The 17,303-nt window shown below is 39.9% G+C and overlaps 1 protein-coding gene across 1 annotated transcript in view; it reads right to left on the reverse strand.

Annotated features, from left to right (window-relative positions):
• The window catches only part of VWA3B (von Willebrand factor A domain containing 3B), a 200,534-nt gene that overhangs the window by 46,012 nt on the left and 137,219 nt on the right, over positions 1–17,303 (reverse strand). The window contains 1 exon segment of the mRNA XM_078146122.1: positions 3,573–3,691. Within this exon segment, the coding sequence (XP_078002248.1) occupies positions 3,573–3,691 (119 nt within the window).

A 17,303-nucleotide genomic window follows, 5' to 3' on the forward strand; every position in this document is an offset into this window, starting at 1 on the left:
TAAGCATCTGATTTCATCAGTGCAGTAAAAGCACTGGCTCTTTCAGAGGACCTCCGTTTGAATCTCACCTCTGACATTTACTACTTATTTGATTTGGGCAAATTTCATTTCATTTCATTTCCCCGGGCCTCAATTTCCTCATGTTTTCAACAAATGGGTTGAACCAGATGGATCTTTTCTCTCTATAGCTCTATGATCACATACTATCCTCTCTCCAAGGACACAATTCTTTCACATTCTACAAGACAGCCTTTGGGAGCCCAAAATTCCAGCACTCTGGAGCCTGCCTTTGTCTCTTGCTCCCTGTGTGACTTTGATTCAGTTGTTTCATCTTCCCAGGCTTCAGTTTTCTCCTCTGCAAAATGAAGGGGTTCAACCGGATGGCCTTGCCCATCCCTTTTGGCTCTCCATCCAGGATGCTATCAAGCTGGTAATGAGTGTCTCTGAGCTTCCACAAGCGAGTCTTCAGAAAACAGAGATGCTGTCAGTCACTGGGCCTGTATTCTAAGGCTTTCCTGCTAGGTAGGACACAACAAGGCTTACATTCTGCCAACAGAGCCTTCTCAGAGTGATGGACCCTCCATACCATGAGGAGGTTAATAGAAAAGGACTTGCAAGGAAAATGAGGCTTGACGTGGTATTTTTTTTTTCTGCTCAGAAAAGGAGGAACTCTGCCCTAATCTCCCTTTGCTGGAGTTGTCCTCCTACCTGATCTAGAAGAACAAAAAATGGAGAACTATGGTGGAGACAGAATTAAATTGCTAAATCATAAAATGTTAGTGTTGGCTGGAACCTTAGAGATTTTCTAGCTCAATTTCTTTCTTTTACCTCTGGGGAAACTGAGGCCTAGAGATAGGAAGTAGTTCTGTTTCGGTATGAGAGGCTGAGAGGTTGTGACCCCTCAAAGACTGAAGTACACGATGGGTCATCCGGAATGAATTCACAGACTCAAGCATTCTTTAAGTCAAGGTGGCAAAGTTTATTGTTACGCTTTTCAGCGGGCAAGTATTCTTAAGGATTCCTGCAACCCTAGAGAGGTATAGTTAAATTTCCACTGTGGTACAGTGGAAACAGGGCAGCTAGGTGGCACAGTGGATAGAGTGCTGGGCTTGGACTTGGGAACACTTATCTTCGTGAGTTCAAATCCAGCCTCAGACACTTACTAGCTGTGTGACCAGTCACCTAAGCCTGTTTGCCTCAGTTTTCTCATCTGTAAAATGAGTTGGAAGAGGAAGTGCCAAACCACTCCAGTATCTTTGTCAAGAAAAGCCCAAATGGGGTCACAAAAAGTCGGACACGAATGAAATTTAAATGAAGAACAACTGAGTAACTTCAATAATGGAAACAGTGTCTGATTTGTATTCAGGGGCCCTGGGTTTGAATTTCTGCATCCCTCTCTTGTGTCCCTCTTCACCCTTCTGGGAGGGAGCTACATCTGGAGGGGAGTAGTCCCTATGTGATATCCACTCCCCACATTTCCTTGGGGATACTTTATGATCTCTGTCCCATCCTTGGCGAAGAGCCTCCCTTTTTCTGTCTTGTGTTTTTCTTTTAAAAAAAAATCTATCAATAAAGCACTTTACAATCTCTGGGGGGGGGAAACAAAAAACAAAACTGAGGCAAACAGAGGTTAAATGGCTTGCCCGACTTTCTAGCTCTAAAGCCAATGAATTTTCTCAGTTTATAGATGAAGAAATGGAGTCTAAAGAGATGAAGTTACTTGGCCGAAATCTACAAATAGGGCTAACTCACAATAAAGACTAGGCCTACAAACACTAGGGAAGGTTGTAGCACTCCTTTCCTAAGGCATCAAACTAAAAGTACCAGGAAGATCCACTCTGCATAGCTCTTAGACGCTCTGAAAATCAAATTAACACTTTTGGGAGGGGGAGAGGAATCCAGAATCTTGTAGTTGGAGGAATCCAGAGTTTACATTCACATCAGACACTCTGTGACACATAGTCCTTCAGGATCATGTCTGTATTGGTGCTTATAGGAATTTGACCCTCCAAATCTCCCAAAATAATTAAAAAAGAAAAAAAAAAGGAAAACAAACAGAAAACAAGCAGAAAAAAAAATACACGAGATAAAAGGAAGAAAATAAAATTTCTCTCCCCTAGAGGGGAAGCAGTTTGGTAAGACCTCAAGATGTGCTAGTACAGCAAAGTCTGGAGGGGCTTCTCCTGAGCTAAGCCAAGAAAAATTCAAACACTCAGCAAACCAAGCCATCCTAGCTCATTGGGACCTCCCTGATGAACACATCTGCTGTGTGATCTTGGACAAGTCACTTAAACTCTTTTTAACCTAAAGTCATAGAATCTTAGAGTTGGCAAGGGGCCCTTTTTTATTTTACAGAAGAAGAAACCATGGACCAGTTACTTGTCAAAGATCACCCAGCTGGCTAAACAAATTGTGGTATATGAGTTAAACAGAAAATTATTATACCACAATGTACTAGTCAAGCCCCAACCATGCTTCACATTTTACCCTGACCATCTGCCCTTCATCATGAAACATGTACCATTCTTCCACCCCAATCCCCAACTGTCCACCACTCTCCACATTTTCTTCTATAAATCATTATAAAATCAATATTGCCACTGCTTTTGGAGAGAAAGTCTCAATCAAGTCCCCAGTGGCTCCACTCACCATCCCTGTGACTTTCTAAACAAAATGCCCTTTCTGGGTCATTACTGGAGAGTAATTGTCACCATTAGAATGAAAGCTCTTGAGGGCAGGGACTGTTTCTTTTTTGTATTTGTATCCCCAAGACTTAGCACAAAGTGTGGTGAATAGTCATGGCTTAAAACCACTTTTTTTTAATTCATTCATTCACTATAAGAAATTACAAGAATATGAGGAATTCAGAGAGATGCAGGAAGACATATGAACATATGAAGACATATGAAGTTCATAAGTTTTAATAAACAGGATGAGAATTCCATCCAAAAAGAACCAAAAAATATATACATGAAAACAACTGGGGTTTTTGTTATTGTTGTTGTGTTTGGTGGCATGGGTGGTATATGGGGAAATAGTGTTGTGTAAACAAAAGGCATCAAAGAAACTTTTAAAAATGACAATAATTGATTATTAGTGGAAAATAAATACTGCATGAGCCATAAAAGAGTAGTTTACCAGCCTATTAGGACTGATCCTCTTGACTGGATATTGACACTGACCTATTTCAAGAGGGGAAAACCTGCAACTACAGTTACCTCAATCATCTTCCTGCCAAAAAGACTTTTAAAAGAAAATAGCTAAGTACGCATGCCTTTTAAAATATTAGCATCCTTGCCCTGTATGTTGCTGCTCCCTGAATTTCAGATAAACAAATGATGAAATCTATTCTGCTAACTGGAAAAACCAAAACTTACCATGAGCTTATGGAAAGAGCAAGCAAAGAATCTTTGTGTTCCTAGAAAAGGGAAATAAGATTTTGTTTTGGAGGGTGTAAGGATATGTACGGGTCCACCTTCTCTCTGTTACAGTGGAGTACTTGAAGGAAAAAGCTGTTTTATCTACAAAACCTGACTCCTTATCCCCACAGAGAGGGCAGCAGAAATGCTCACCTTTCATAGGATTTCACGGCTTTCTCCACTTTGTCCCTATAGGTCTTGAGATTGAGGGCATGAGGGTTAATTAAGATCATGTGCTCTGTGTTACTGCCCATTTGTTTCAGTGTAAAAATCTACAATACCAAAGGGAAAAAAAAGAGCAAATCATTACTCAGATGATGAACATGCGTATCTTTCAAGCACAATGACTTGCAAAACATAGGTGTTTAATGAGTTTGTTCAATTGAATGGAAAGGTAGGAGAAATTTATCTTTGGGCCCCAGGATCTCCACTGTATGTACTTCCTGCCTCTTCCATATTGACCACCAGAACCCTTCTAAAGAGCTAATTCTTGTCTCAGAGTAGGCCATTTTTTTTTCCTTAAAAAAACCCAACTACTTAGACAGCAGCTAGATAGAGTACTGGGCCTGGTATTTAGAAGACTCATCTTCCTGAGTTCAAATCTGGCCTCAGACACTTACTACCTGTGTGACCCTGAGTAACTCACTCAACCCAATTTGCCTCAGTTTCCTCATCTGCAAAATGAGCTAGAGAAGGAAATAGCAAACCGTTCCAGTATCTTTGCCAAGGAAAACCCAAATGGGGTCCTGAAGAGTCAGACACCATTGAAAAACAATTGAGCGACAAATATTTATTTCAGACTTTTAAATTTGTTTTCCGTACAGACCCAAAAATTCTATATTCTGCTGATGTTTAAACATACATGAAGAGAGAGCAAGGCTAAAAGGAAATCATCACATTGTTGGATAGCTATAATTGTTTTTAAAAGTTCTTTGTTATGTATAATGAGCATTCTATTGAAAAAAAAAGCAAAAAGACTGAGACTCGAAAAGCATAGGTTCTAGCCCTGATTCTACCATCAATTACTTTGTGACCTAGAGAAAATCACTTAAATTCTCTGAATCTTGGTTCCCTAAAGAATCTCTAGGGTCTCTTGGTTCTAAAAGTCTGTGATTCTATGAAACTGGATTTCCTGTAATGTTCACCCACTGATCCTAGTTTCACTACTGGACAAACAACATACAACGCATCTACTTCTTTAGTCCTTTAACTGGCTGAAGATAGCTAATATGTCTCCTCCCGGTTTTCTGTTCTCTAGGCTTTATACCGCAGATCCCATGAGCATTCCTGAGATGATATGATTTCCAAGGTCTTCAATGTCCAGGTCATTTGCTTCTGGACACACACTGTATTGGCAGATTGAGACCCTCTATATCCCCTCTACTGCAAATTTTGGGAACCTTTCCTCTTCATTTATAGTATGAAATAGTCACCAATCCCAACACAGGTAACTTGATTTTGTGGAAATGGCACTGGACTTGGAGTTGGGAGAAGCTTGGGTTCAAGTCCTGAGTTTATAGTCCTCAAGTTTCTGAGTCTCAGTTTCTTCATTTATAAATCCCAGTAATAATAGCTCTACTATCTCCCTTCAAGAGGAAAGCTTTTTTATAAATATCAAAACATTATAGAAATGTGAGTTGCTTTTAACAATGAGGAGTTGCAAGTGGAGTAGTAGTGTCTAACACACTGTATTTAAATTTACATGTTTTATATGTATATTTGATCTCATTTGATCTTTAGAACAACCCTATAAGGTTGCTTACTCTATGGAAAATACCATACAGGTATTTTTACTCCCATTTTGTAGATGAAGAAAGTGAGATTTAGGGAAGTTAAGTGAGTTACCCATGGTTTCATAACTAGTAAGAAACAGAGACAGTATTTCAACCTACATCTCTCCTTTCTGAGGCTCTTTCTGCTATAACATGTTGCCTCTTACTGAGAGCTAATTCTTCAAAAACAACAGTAAAAATTCACCATCACCACCCAAATCAAGAAGCAAACTGCTAGAAATTCTCAAAAGAAAATTATTTTCAAAAAAATTCCACTTAAAGAGATAAAGAGTTTAGATAGAGTGAAAAACTGAATGAAAAGAAACCATGACAAAAATAATCAAAAATTATAATTAAATACTAATAGAAGGACTACCAACAAAACTGGAATTTTCTCAAGGAACAATAAAATGAATAATAAACACATTGAATAAATTATAGGAAAAAGTGAAATGAGTGAAAAACTGAGTATAACCAAGAAATCTCAGGTCAATATGTTGATAAATCTCAAGTTTATACATATTTCTTTAAAAATTAAACATATTCAATTGGAAAACAATTACTATATTAAAAGACTAAATATAAGATGGAAACAACAGAAGGGAGCAGAAGAAAAATGCTCCCAGAAAATGACATGTCTGAAAAAAAATTGGAATCTATGTAAATGAAAATGAAAAAAAACCCAGAATTCAGAGAGAAAGTTACAGAATTATTGGGCTACCAAAAAATTGCATGGGGGGCAGCTAGGTGGCACAGTGGATAGAGCACCGGCCCTGAAGTCAGGAGGACCTGAGTTCAAATCTGGCCTCAGACCAAACACTTGACACTTAGTAGCTGTGTGACCCTGGGCAAGTCACTTAACCCCAATTGCCTAAAAGCAAAAAAAAAAATTGCATGGGAGAAAAAAATTATTATTTTAGTAAATCATACAGAAATATTGAGGGAAAAGAGACTGCAGACTGACAGAATTCACAGGCTATCAATAGGAATGACCCCCAAATTCAACTCATGTGGAAGAATCATTGCCAAGCTTCAAAGACAGTAGCAAAAACAATTTGTGCAAGCACCAAGAAGAAAAAGCATCACAATGAAAAACAATTTCATTTGCATAAAATTTTTCTATAAAAATGAGAAAAGAGAAAAAGAAACTGGATGACATACCAAAAACTAAATTTGTTACCCCCATCCACTTTAGCCCTAACCAATGAAACCCTAGTTTTTTGTTAAGATTCCCTTTGAATTAGAGCTCATCTCACATTCCTTTGACCATCTTGAAAACATGGGACTGTAACTCCTTCAGAAGTTACCATAACTGTAACAACCCATCCTCTCCAGTACTGAGTGGACACTGTCAAGTTCCCAAACACTGTGCTGAGAAGTAGAAGTAAGTACTGTCCTCACTCCTCACTGCCTTTTCTAAATCTCCTGCATTCCATTATCACACTCAAAAACTTCTTTGAAGTTCACTGAATCCAGACATACTACTTTATCAAGATCCTAGGCGCAATTATCTGCCAAGCTTCAGGTCATTTCCCCTCCTTTCTCACGGAGATTAATCTTTCTCTCCATTCCAACCTCTTCCTTCATACTAGGGATTTTAATATACATGCTCATGTTTCTTCACTCTGGCTTCTCAAAGCATCTACCTTAATTTAGCTCTCGTGACCTACATTTTCACTCCACCTCAGTCAAATACAGGAATGGTCAGACTCTTTATCTTATCACCATTCACAAAAAAATGTTTCCATAACTCGGAACTCAGAATTTCCTCTCTCAGACCATCATCTCTTATTCTTTCATCTCTCTTCCTAAATCAATTCCTCCTCTTTGGTACAACTTCCAGTCACTCCAGTTTCCCCTCTTGTTGTAGTCTAGGGGTGGGGAAGCAGCCTCGAGGCCACATGTGGTCCTCTAGGTCCTTAAGAGCAGCCCTTTGACCAAATCCAAACTTCATAGAACAAATCCCCTTATTAAAAGGATCTGTTCTGTAAAATTTGGACTCAGTCAAAAGGCTACTCCTGTAATCTAGTCTATCACCTCTACTCTGAACTCATTTTCCTTCCTGTATCATTTTTGTTGTTCAATCGTTCAGTCCTGTCCAATTCTTTGTGACTCCATGGGCCATACTGTCCATGTGATTTTCTTCACAAGGTTATTAGGCATAAACCTATTGTTTCTACTGAATACTCTGACACTGACAGGCTTGACGATATCTGTTTTGAAATTTGGCAATGAACAAGACTCTAAAGTCTAGACTAGAGGTAGCAAATACCATATGTGGCCCACAACACTCCTGGGTGAGCGCAGAAACAGATTAAAATGTAATTAGGGAAGGCTTAACAAAATAAATAAAAATACAATATAACATAGATAATGTTAAGATGTGGCTTCCTAAGTCACTGTGTTGCCAGCAGGGATCATTATGTTCAGTTTAGTGGTCCTGTTTTTTCTGAGTTTGACATCATTGCACCAGACATAGCATGGCCAATACAGAGGACAGAAGAACTATTCTTTCCCATTATATTTCTATTAATGTAGCTTAACACTGTTCCATTTCTTGTTGGCCGCATCTCACTGCAGGATTATGTTGAATTTGTGATGAACTAAAACCTCCTAGATCCTTTCATATGAATTATTACTAAAATAGATCTCTTCCATCTAATCCAGGGAAATTTTTTTAAAAATCTAGAAACAGGACTTTCCACTTATCTCAGTGAGATTTCTTTTCACTGATATTGGCCTAGACTCGTCCAGCCTGTTGAGATCTCTTTGGATTTTAATTTTCATTTAAAAGTCTGAAAAAGTCTTAACCTAAAAGATTAACTTTGAGATTTCAAGTAATACCCTGTATTTTTGAAGGGCTGTCAAGGCTTTCCTCACATCCCTGAAATCACACCATGGAAGCAGCTGCCTATTTTATCTGAATTCATTCATGCATGCAAGCATTCTTTCAACTATCATTTATCAAGAGACTACCACATACAAGATACTATCCCAGGCATAAAGGATACAAAAAAAAAATAGAGTACCTGCCTTCCGAAAGCCTAAACTCTAGCGATCAATTGTGTTTCAAATGATTGGTTATATGCCTCAGATTAAGAAACCTTAAAGTATAAGCAAGGACACTCCACTTTGTCAACAGCTGGAAGATCCTGGCCAGACTCTTTGCTGCTGCTGCTGCTGTTGCCAGTTAATGGATGGGGAAAATCATCATGAACTTGAAATACTATTCTTTGGGCCAAGGAATTGGTCCATATTTTTGTGGGCACACATGCCAATGAGGGAAGAGCAAAGAAGCATTCACCAGTTCTAAGTTGTAGCCTTTTGCCAAGAAATCAGTCTGTAAGAGTGTGGGAAGGGGGTCATGGGTGAGGAATTATGAGAAAGACCAATTAACCAAGAAAAGGTTCAGGAAACATCCTAGGGACTACCAAACTGCCACGATAATTTTTGTTATTATTGTTGTTTATTGTTCTCTGGTATTTGCCTGATTAATAGATTTACTTTGCTAACACAGAAGCAACTCTCTAATGCCTATCAACTGATGTTGACACTATCCTTCACCTGGAGAAAGCCTCTGTAGACCTTAGTCATCTGGCACATCAATGTACAGTTGATGGAAGAAATGGACCAGCCCTGAGAAGCAAAACTACATACATTCTTCAGACCCACTAGCCTTCCCCTCTGCCAGATGTAGCAGCCCACAGTTTGATTCCCACTGGAATCAAACACCTTCCATCTGCCTGCACCAGGTTGAAGAGCATACACAGATATAATTCAGGCTCTTTTACAGTTGGGGAAACTGAGACTCATAAAAGCCAAGTGACTTGTCCATAGACATGCAGTTACTTGAGGATGTGTTAAAGATCGTATTCAAAGCTGAGTCTTCCTAACTCCAAGTCTGGCACTCCCTGCACAATGCCACGCTGCCAGTCTTGCCGCACTTCCAGATAATTAATTGCCTTAACTCATCACTCAAGCTCTCTTCTTCACTTCACTACAAACATCCAGAGTTGGGTCTTGCATTGCCATACCAAACAGGTTTGATTATCAGTAGCAAAGCAACATATTGATGCTCCTTAAGCAGCCAGGAAATTTGTGGACACACTAACAGCTGTGGGCAGCTGCTTGCCCCAGTCACCTTTTTCTAACAGCTGTTCACCTTTCAACTTGGGTGACACTGGAGTCTAACGCTGTCTTAAAGCCAGAATGTCCAGTACAGCTGAGTTTGAGCTACAAAGCCTGTGAGCTTCCTAATGCATCCAGTAAATTTCTCATGGAGGCTTAGTGTGGGCATAGAGACCAGCCAGTCTCTTCTTTGAGAGGCTGATATACTCAAGCTGAATGTCATAGAGCTGGTATTGACCTTGCAGCCCAACCTCCTCATTGTACTGATAAGGAGACTGAGGTCCAGAAACACCTTCTGGTTTTCACATTTCAATGGGTCCCTGGGTTTCTCTTCCCTTAGATCTTGTTCCTCACACTGGAGGGAAAGGGGGCAGATTCAAACTGGTCCCTTGGACTCAAAGGCCATGGCTCTTTCCAAAGCAATATGCTGCCTCCCCAACTTTGCTAGCAGGGCCACATCATTTTCTCTTCGGACTGCTCCTTGGTCCTCTTTTGGACTACAGCTCTGATTTCAGGCTGCTTCTCTTAGAAGAAAGTTGCTGTTCCTTCCATCTCCCTTGCATCAAATGTAAAAGGAGAGGAATAGGAAAGAGATTTCAGAGCAAACGATCACATCCTGGCTTGGCTAGAGCCAAGCTTACTGGTCTGTGGATGCTGCTTCAGGTTGGTGAGTGGAGGAAGGTATCACAGATCCAAAACCATGGTCTTTAGTTTGGAAATAAATCTACAGCAGCATAGAAGGGGCTGTGGATACACATGCTAAGGAGGGGAATAGACCCAAAACATTCACCAGTTCCAAGAACTGGTTATGACGATTTGCCAAGAAATCAGCCTTTGTTGTTCATTCTTCCTTTTCGAAGTGGACCAATGACATCATGAGGTGATGTCTTGACATGTAGGTGAATCAGATTTAAGTGAGGCAGAGTTGCACAGTTGTCAGCCTCACTCTCTTTTACACAGTCATTGAAGTCCAATGGCAGGACCAGAGTCAGGATGACTGGCAGTGACCCAGGATGCAGTGGATGACCTTGGCGTCTTTGCTGTCTGACCAAGTTCTAAGTGCTCAGCAGCACCTGCTTCAGCTGCCTTAATGGCCATTGGGACAATTTGTTCTCATCCACCCATTCTGCCAAGGGAAACCTTCACTTGCTTAGGGTAGACATTCTCCTAACTCACCAATGGGTTTGAGGCCCATCAGTTACCCTTAACTTGGTTTAGTCTATCTGCTAAAATGGTTTTACTGAGATGTGGCTGCTGTGTATGCTACATCTTCATGGAGTCATAAGTGAGAGTTGAATGAAAGGTGGACACTAAAGGTGAATGAGTAATCCAGAAAGGGCTTGACAAGCCCTCACACCAGAGGTGCTAGGTCACTGAACACCCCATTACCCAAATGGAAGGGACCACAGGTGAGATCAGAGAAAGTATTAGACTACAATAGGAGTGGGGAACTTGAGGCCTTGAGGCTACATGTGGCCCTTTAGATCCTTGGGTGCAGCCTTTTGACTAACACCAAATTTTACAAAACAAATCATTTTATTAAAGGGATTTGTTCTGTGAAGTTTGGATTCAGTCAAAGGGCAACACTTGAGGACTGAGAGGGTCACGTATGGCCTCAAGGCTGCAGGTTCTCCACCCCTGGAGAAGTTTTCACTCATCAGCCAGATGAGCATTCAGGAGAAACATAAACTTATCAGACCTGGGAGGGTTTCTGAGACAATAAACATCCAAGAGACTTTTTATACTTCATTGAAAGCTGTTTTTCTAGCCCACTCAGTGTACATAGTTCTCACTTTGCTTACACTAATGAGCGTCTGCTGCTGGGAACACCACCTGGACATTCATAAGAGAGATACCGAAATACCATCCTTGAAGTGTGCTGTCAGCTCATATTAAGACATATTTCATATACTGACCTTTAGATCAATGGTCAGAGAGAGCTTAGCTAACAAGAGAAAGCAAAGATAGAGAGGCAGGTCAGTGCAAACAAGGTTTATTGAATCATAGGTTTGGAGCTAGAAGGGCCCTTAGTGGTCAATAAATCCATCACTCCCACAGTACAGATGAAGAAATTGGGCCCCAGGGAAGTTAAGTGATCGAACAGAGTCACATAGCCAGTAAATTTCTGTGATGGGATTCAAGGCCGGGTCTTCCTGACTACAAGTGTAGCATCCTGTCTACTACACCAAAGAATTTACTTCTGTGGAATAGGTGTCACTGGACACCATTAGATCCACTCTGCTGATTCCTAGAATACAAAACCACAGAGTATCGCAGCTGGAAGAGACCCAAGGTCATCAAATGTCAGAGCTGGAAGAGACCCAAGATCATAGAATGTCAGAGCTGGAAAGTACCTTAGAACAAAGAATGTTATACCTGGAAGGGGCTTTAGACCATAGAATGCCAGAATTGGGAGGGACTTTAGGACACAGACGGCCAAAGTAGGAACTTGGAAGGACCTTAGAATATAGAATGTTGGGGCAGGAAATGAATTTAAAACATACTACATTAGAGCTGGAAGGGACTTTGGAGATTGTCTAGATCAATCCTCTCACTTTTCAGAGAAAGAAATAAGTGGTAAGACCAGCATTCAAACCAAAGTCCATTTCCCACCAATTCAGTGCTGTTTCCCCTAGATAATGCTAATCCCTTTCTCTCCTCCCCTCCCTCCCTCTCTCTCTCTCCTTCCCTCCCTCCCTCCCTCTCTCTCTCTCTCCTCCTCCCTCCCCTCTCTCTCTCTCTCTTTCTCTCTCTCTCTCTCTCCCTCTCTCTCTCTCTTTTATCTTATTTCTCTTTCATTTATTTATAGAGCGAACATTTGCTAAGCACTACAATGTACTAGCTAGGTGATGCAGCAGCTACAAGCCAGCTGAAGTCAGGAAAACCTGAGTTTAAATCTGACCTCAGACACTTACTAACTGTGTGACCCTGGGCAAGTCACTTAACCCTGGTTGCCTCAGTTTCCTCATATATAAAATGAGCTGTAGAAAGAAATATAAACCACTTCAGTATCTTTACCAAGAAAATCTCAAATGGGATCACAAAGGATCAGACATGACTAAACAACAAAATATATATAGGGCAGCTAGGTGACAAAGTGGATAGAGCACTGGGTTTGGAATCAGGAAGACTCATCTTCCTCAGTTCAAATCTGACTTCAGACACTTACTAGCTGTGTGACCCTGGCCAAGTCACTTACCCCTGTTTACCTCAGTTTTCATCTGTAAAATGACCTGGAGAAGAAAATGGCAAACCACGCAAGCATCTTTGCCAAGAAAACTTCAAAATGGAGTCATGGAGAGTAGGACACAATATACAAAGTACTTCAGTGAGACACAAGAGATAAATCAGACACTGGCCCTTAAAGAGATTACAGTTTAGTAGGGTAGATACTGAAGATCCTAGGATATTTGAGGAATGTGGGAAAAAAAAGATCTTTTCAAAGAAAGAGTTTAGGGAACTGAGAAGCTGATAGAGATTCAAGTGAAATGGGAAACTTTCTTACTACCTCTTTGAGGATGACTCACGTATCTATGTCTCTCGATTACCTCTCTCTTGACTGATATAGGCAATTCCCTTAATAGATCTGCAAATGGATATCCCCTGATGTTTCAAACTCAACCAAGCCCTTTAGTTTCTCCCTTAAACTTGGTTCCATCCCCCCACCCCCATAGGGTCGTAAAGAGTCAGACAAGATGGAACAAAGTGGGTAAGGGGTAGGACTTGTGAAACTAATACCAAACTTCTGCTCTTCTGTTTATTTTGTTTTGAGCGAAGTGTGTCAAAAACTTTAATTTATAATTGATGGATGGTTGGATGTTGATAGTGACAGAACTGTGGATAAGCATTCTGAGGCACCAATTAATTTCTAGCCAGCACTGAGAAATAAAACATCATCTGCTTTAATTTTTATGGGCACCTCCCCTCGTTTCTTTTCCATTAATGGATATAACTGAATTCTAGACTATGCAGTATTTTACATGATACAATTTTTACTGTGCCATGCAGAAGAATTTTAAAATAGAAAAAAAATGGTATAAATGATGATTCATGACTGTTTAAATGTTCAAAATGTTAGATTTGACTCTAGTCAGAATTTGCAAATTCCATATTGTTCAGGTCATTTAAAAAAATCATCTTGCTTCTGGTCTTGCCACCTGGTTGGAAAATATGAAGGATTCACAACTTTGTCATTGAATATGCCAAAGCTATGAACACCCTGAGAAGTAGCATTGTGTGGTAGAGAAAGGGCCAGCCTTTTAATCAATAAAACCTGGGTTCATGTCCCACTTGGCCAAGTCATTTAAATTCTCAGTTCCCCAGAAGACTATACAGAGAATCTGCTGATCTTCACTGGTAGGAGTTTCCTGAGCATGAAGATACCTTCTCCATACAAATGAAATCAGAGGTGCAGATTGAAAAAAAAAAAAGGAAAGAAAACTCCACAGAGGAGTAGAGAGGAAATTTTTGTAGACAATACTGATGAATTTACAAATATTCCAATACTTAGCACAATGCCTGGAACATAGTAGGTACTTAATAAGTGTTTACTGATTGATAGACTTAGGCTACTAAGTACTTAAGTACCTAGTTCTTAAACACAAGCCCTCCTCCACAGCTCAATTTACTCAGGAATCAAGGGAATCAGGACCACAAAATTAGCGTGCTGCTGTTGTTCAGTCAGGTCTGAGTCTTCAAGATCCTGTGTACCATACGCTCCATGGGGTTTCCTTGGAAAAGATACTGGGGTGATTTGCCATTTCTTTCCCCGGTAGATTAAGGCAATTGGAGGTTAAATGCCTTGCCCAGGGTCACACAGCTAGCAAATGTCTGAGGCTGGATTTGACCTCAGGTCTTCCATAATCCAGGCCCAGTGGTCCATCCATGGAGTCATCTAGTTGTCTCCTGAATTAGCAGGTAAAGGACTTATTATTAAAAAGAAAAAAAAAAACAATGATGCCATAGTGTCACAGAGAAAATAGGGTCATCAAAAGGACTTCACAATATTACAAATGTAATCCAGACCACTCTCTCCCTCTTATTCAGTTCTAGGCCTATTTGACCACCCAAATACTGTATTTGCTAGAAACAGATGCATCGACAGACCAACTTTATGGGTTGTCTAACCAACTTCATATCATAACCTGGACAATAGTCATTCTTCATCCACTCAGTTTTCCCTACATAGATAGTTAGGTCCAACTCTTTTGAATGATTATAGCACCACAGTGCTCTGGGGCTGGATGCACTCAACACGCCGTCATCCACATAACCTCACTATTACTATTTAGACTGTCCCCAAATAAGTTACTTGAGAGCAAAAAGTTTAATTTTTGTCCTCATATTCTTAGTGTTTACCCCAGTGCTTGGCACAGAATAGGCATTTAATGAATGCTTGTGTTTGACTCTGCCCTGGTCATCTTCCATCCCGACGTCAAACTACTCTGTGGTTATAAATCATGGGATGCGTGTTTCAGGGCACAGAAAATGCTTTAAAGTGGCATATGATAGGTACAAGTAGACTGGAGCATATAATCAAAGAAGAATGCCATCAGACAAATGACATGAAAGGTATTAAAGAAATGTGTGGATGGCAAATGAAATTGACTGGCTATATGCTGAGTAAGAGATAACTGAGAGACATAATGTCTTACACATAATAGGCACTTAATAAATACTTATTGGATTGGATTGGATTGTGTTCCATTAATACCAATTAAGTGTCAAGATATCTAGAGAAAGGTCCCTACTAGACTGAAGGACAAATGCTCTATCTATTGTTATATGTTGACCCATACTGATATATTCATGTGTTTTAGGATTTGTTTGTTACTACAGAGAACTAACAAAAAATTCATAACCGAAATATTTGAATCAAGGTCCTATGTAGACACAGTGCTAATTAACTGCCAGTGTTGCTACAATAATAAAATGTTTATTTTAAAAATTCCATAAATCATTCTCTTCACTAATATGCCATGGCTTTCTCCCAAATTATTACAAATCAATGAGATTTTGTTCTAGCATGAGAGTTGTAACCTCTTTTCTCAAATAACATAACATAAATGGTGCTTTCCAAACGTTAAAGTGCTATATAAATGCTAGCTATTATCATTTTACCTACAGAAAAGTGTTCCTCCAAAAGGATGGGCAATTTGGACCCTTTAATTATGGATTCATCTAATAACCAAGATATATTTTATTCTAAATGTGACTAGGTGATGAATTAATCTCTTTGAAAGAGCCCAGGTGAAATTGTCTGGTCACTTGGAAACTAAAAATGTCAGTTAGGATCCTGTAATGAAGAGTTGCCATGGTAACCTCTCTGCTCACTTATTTCATTTCCAAGGTGATAGATTTGATGAGAGTCCAGCCAAGACTGAAAACCCAACCAGCACTGTGTGCACAGAGGGAAAAAAAGAACCCATGCATAAGTCATGAATGAAGCAATGAACTGGGAACAAAGCTAAACGCCGCTTTTAAAGTCTACCTACCTAGCCAGATGTGGAAGAGTAAAATCTATTAATAAAACCCCATTCAAATTATCAGCCTCTGTTCCTAACCCTTTCCAGCTTCATTCTGATTTCCATTCTTCCCTTTTCTTGGAAATACTAACATCAACTACAAGGAACTGAAATATCACAATTGTGACCAAAAGTAGATCAGTTGTCATTCTAAATTCCCCTTCCTTATCCTTCTTCCTGTTCTCTAAAAGGTCAGAGAATAGCAGATGTGAAAGTACTTTGAAAGGTTAAAATACTATGTTAATTTAGGCTATTGCTTTTATATCTCTATTAAAGTCCTACTCAGATGCTTCATCTAGCAGAGGTGGCCCTGGCTTCTCAAAGGCAAAGCCAAGCAAACAACTTCTAGGAAGGTGGAAAGGCTTCATGTGTTTAGCAACTGATTTCATGGCTGTCATCTAAGAACTGACTTACCCGTGTCCTCAGAGGCGAGGAGAGTGCCAAGAGATGAATTTGGGGGCCCCCAAGAGCTCATGAAGACTATCTCTACAAAGGCATGGAAGATTTGCCATCTCCTTTGGTGAAGGAAGCATCACATTGATGAAATCATTGATTCTTAAAGGCTCCTTGAGAAAAAGGATTGTTTCATTCTTTGTAGAACTGACTTAAGCGTTATTGCCAATGTTGTTACTGTTAAAGGGATAGAGTAAGTTTTCCTTCTCTCTCTTTCTCTTTCTCTCTCTCTCTCCTCTCTTTTTCTCTTTTTTCTCTGATCAATTAGCACTGCCTTGGAGCTCCTGGATACCATCATCCCATTCCTTCATCCTCCTCAGGCTCTTGGGGAATGGTGGCCCATCAAGGTGAGCACAAAGTAAACAATTTTCATGAGTCTCTCAAACATCTATGTGATTTCCCCTTTAGTCAGACAGCACATGCATTGGCATCATCAAACAATTTGACCACAATCAGTTCTCAAATGAAATTACGCATTTAGGTTAACCAGATTACTCTTACATGCTCTGTTCTGAATTCTACTTCCAAGACCATTTTGCTGGTGGAAAATTTTCTGCTTCCTGAATTTCACCAAGATGAAATGTTGTGTTATTTTACATAATGGTAACGTCTTCTTTTACATACTCTGTCTGCCACCTCCAAGATGGCTTCGTATAATTTCTATTCAGTACTGGGCTCCCAGCATACCTCTCTTAAGCCTCTACCCAGTTTTACCTAGTCTATTGTGCTTTACCAAGTGTGAAATCTTTTCACTTTCTTCAAAGGGGAGACTTCGGTGCTGTTTTGTGTGAGTTCTCCCCAATATCCCTCACCCCTTATTAATGGGCCACACTTTCTGCATTTATGAAAAGTATTCCTCAAAGTGCTACTCCAACCTAATCTTCTATACCCTCTGAACTATAGTACTCTTTTTAAATTTTTTTAAATTTTTTAACATGTGTTTTTAAAACTTTGGGTTACAGATTTTCTCCCTTCCTCCTTCCCCACTCACCCTCATTGAAAAGGCA

This window comes from Phascolarctos cinereus, unplaced genomic scaffold (genome assembly GCF_003287225.1).
Source record: "Phascolarctos cinereus isolate Bilbo 61053 unplaced genomic scaffold, phaCin_HiC Scaffold_726;HRSCAF=1367, whole genome shotgun sequence".
NCBI classification, from domain to species: Eukaryota; Metazoa; Chordata; class Mammalia; order Diprotodontia; family Phascolarctidae; genus Phascolarctos; species Phascolarctos cinereus.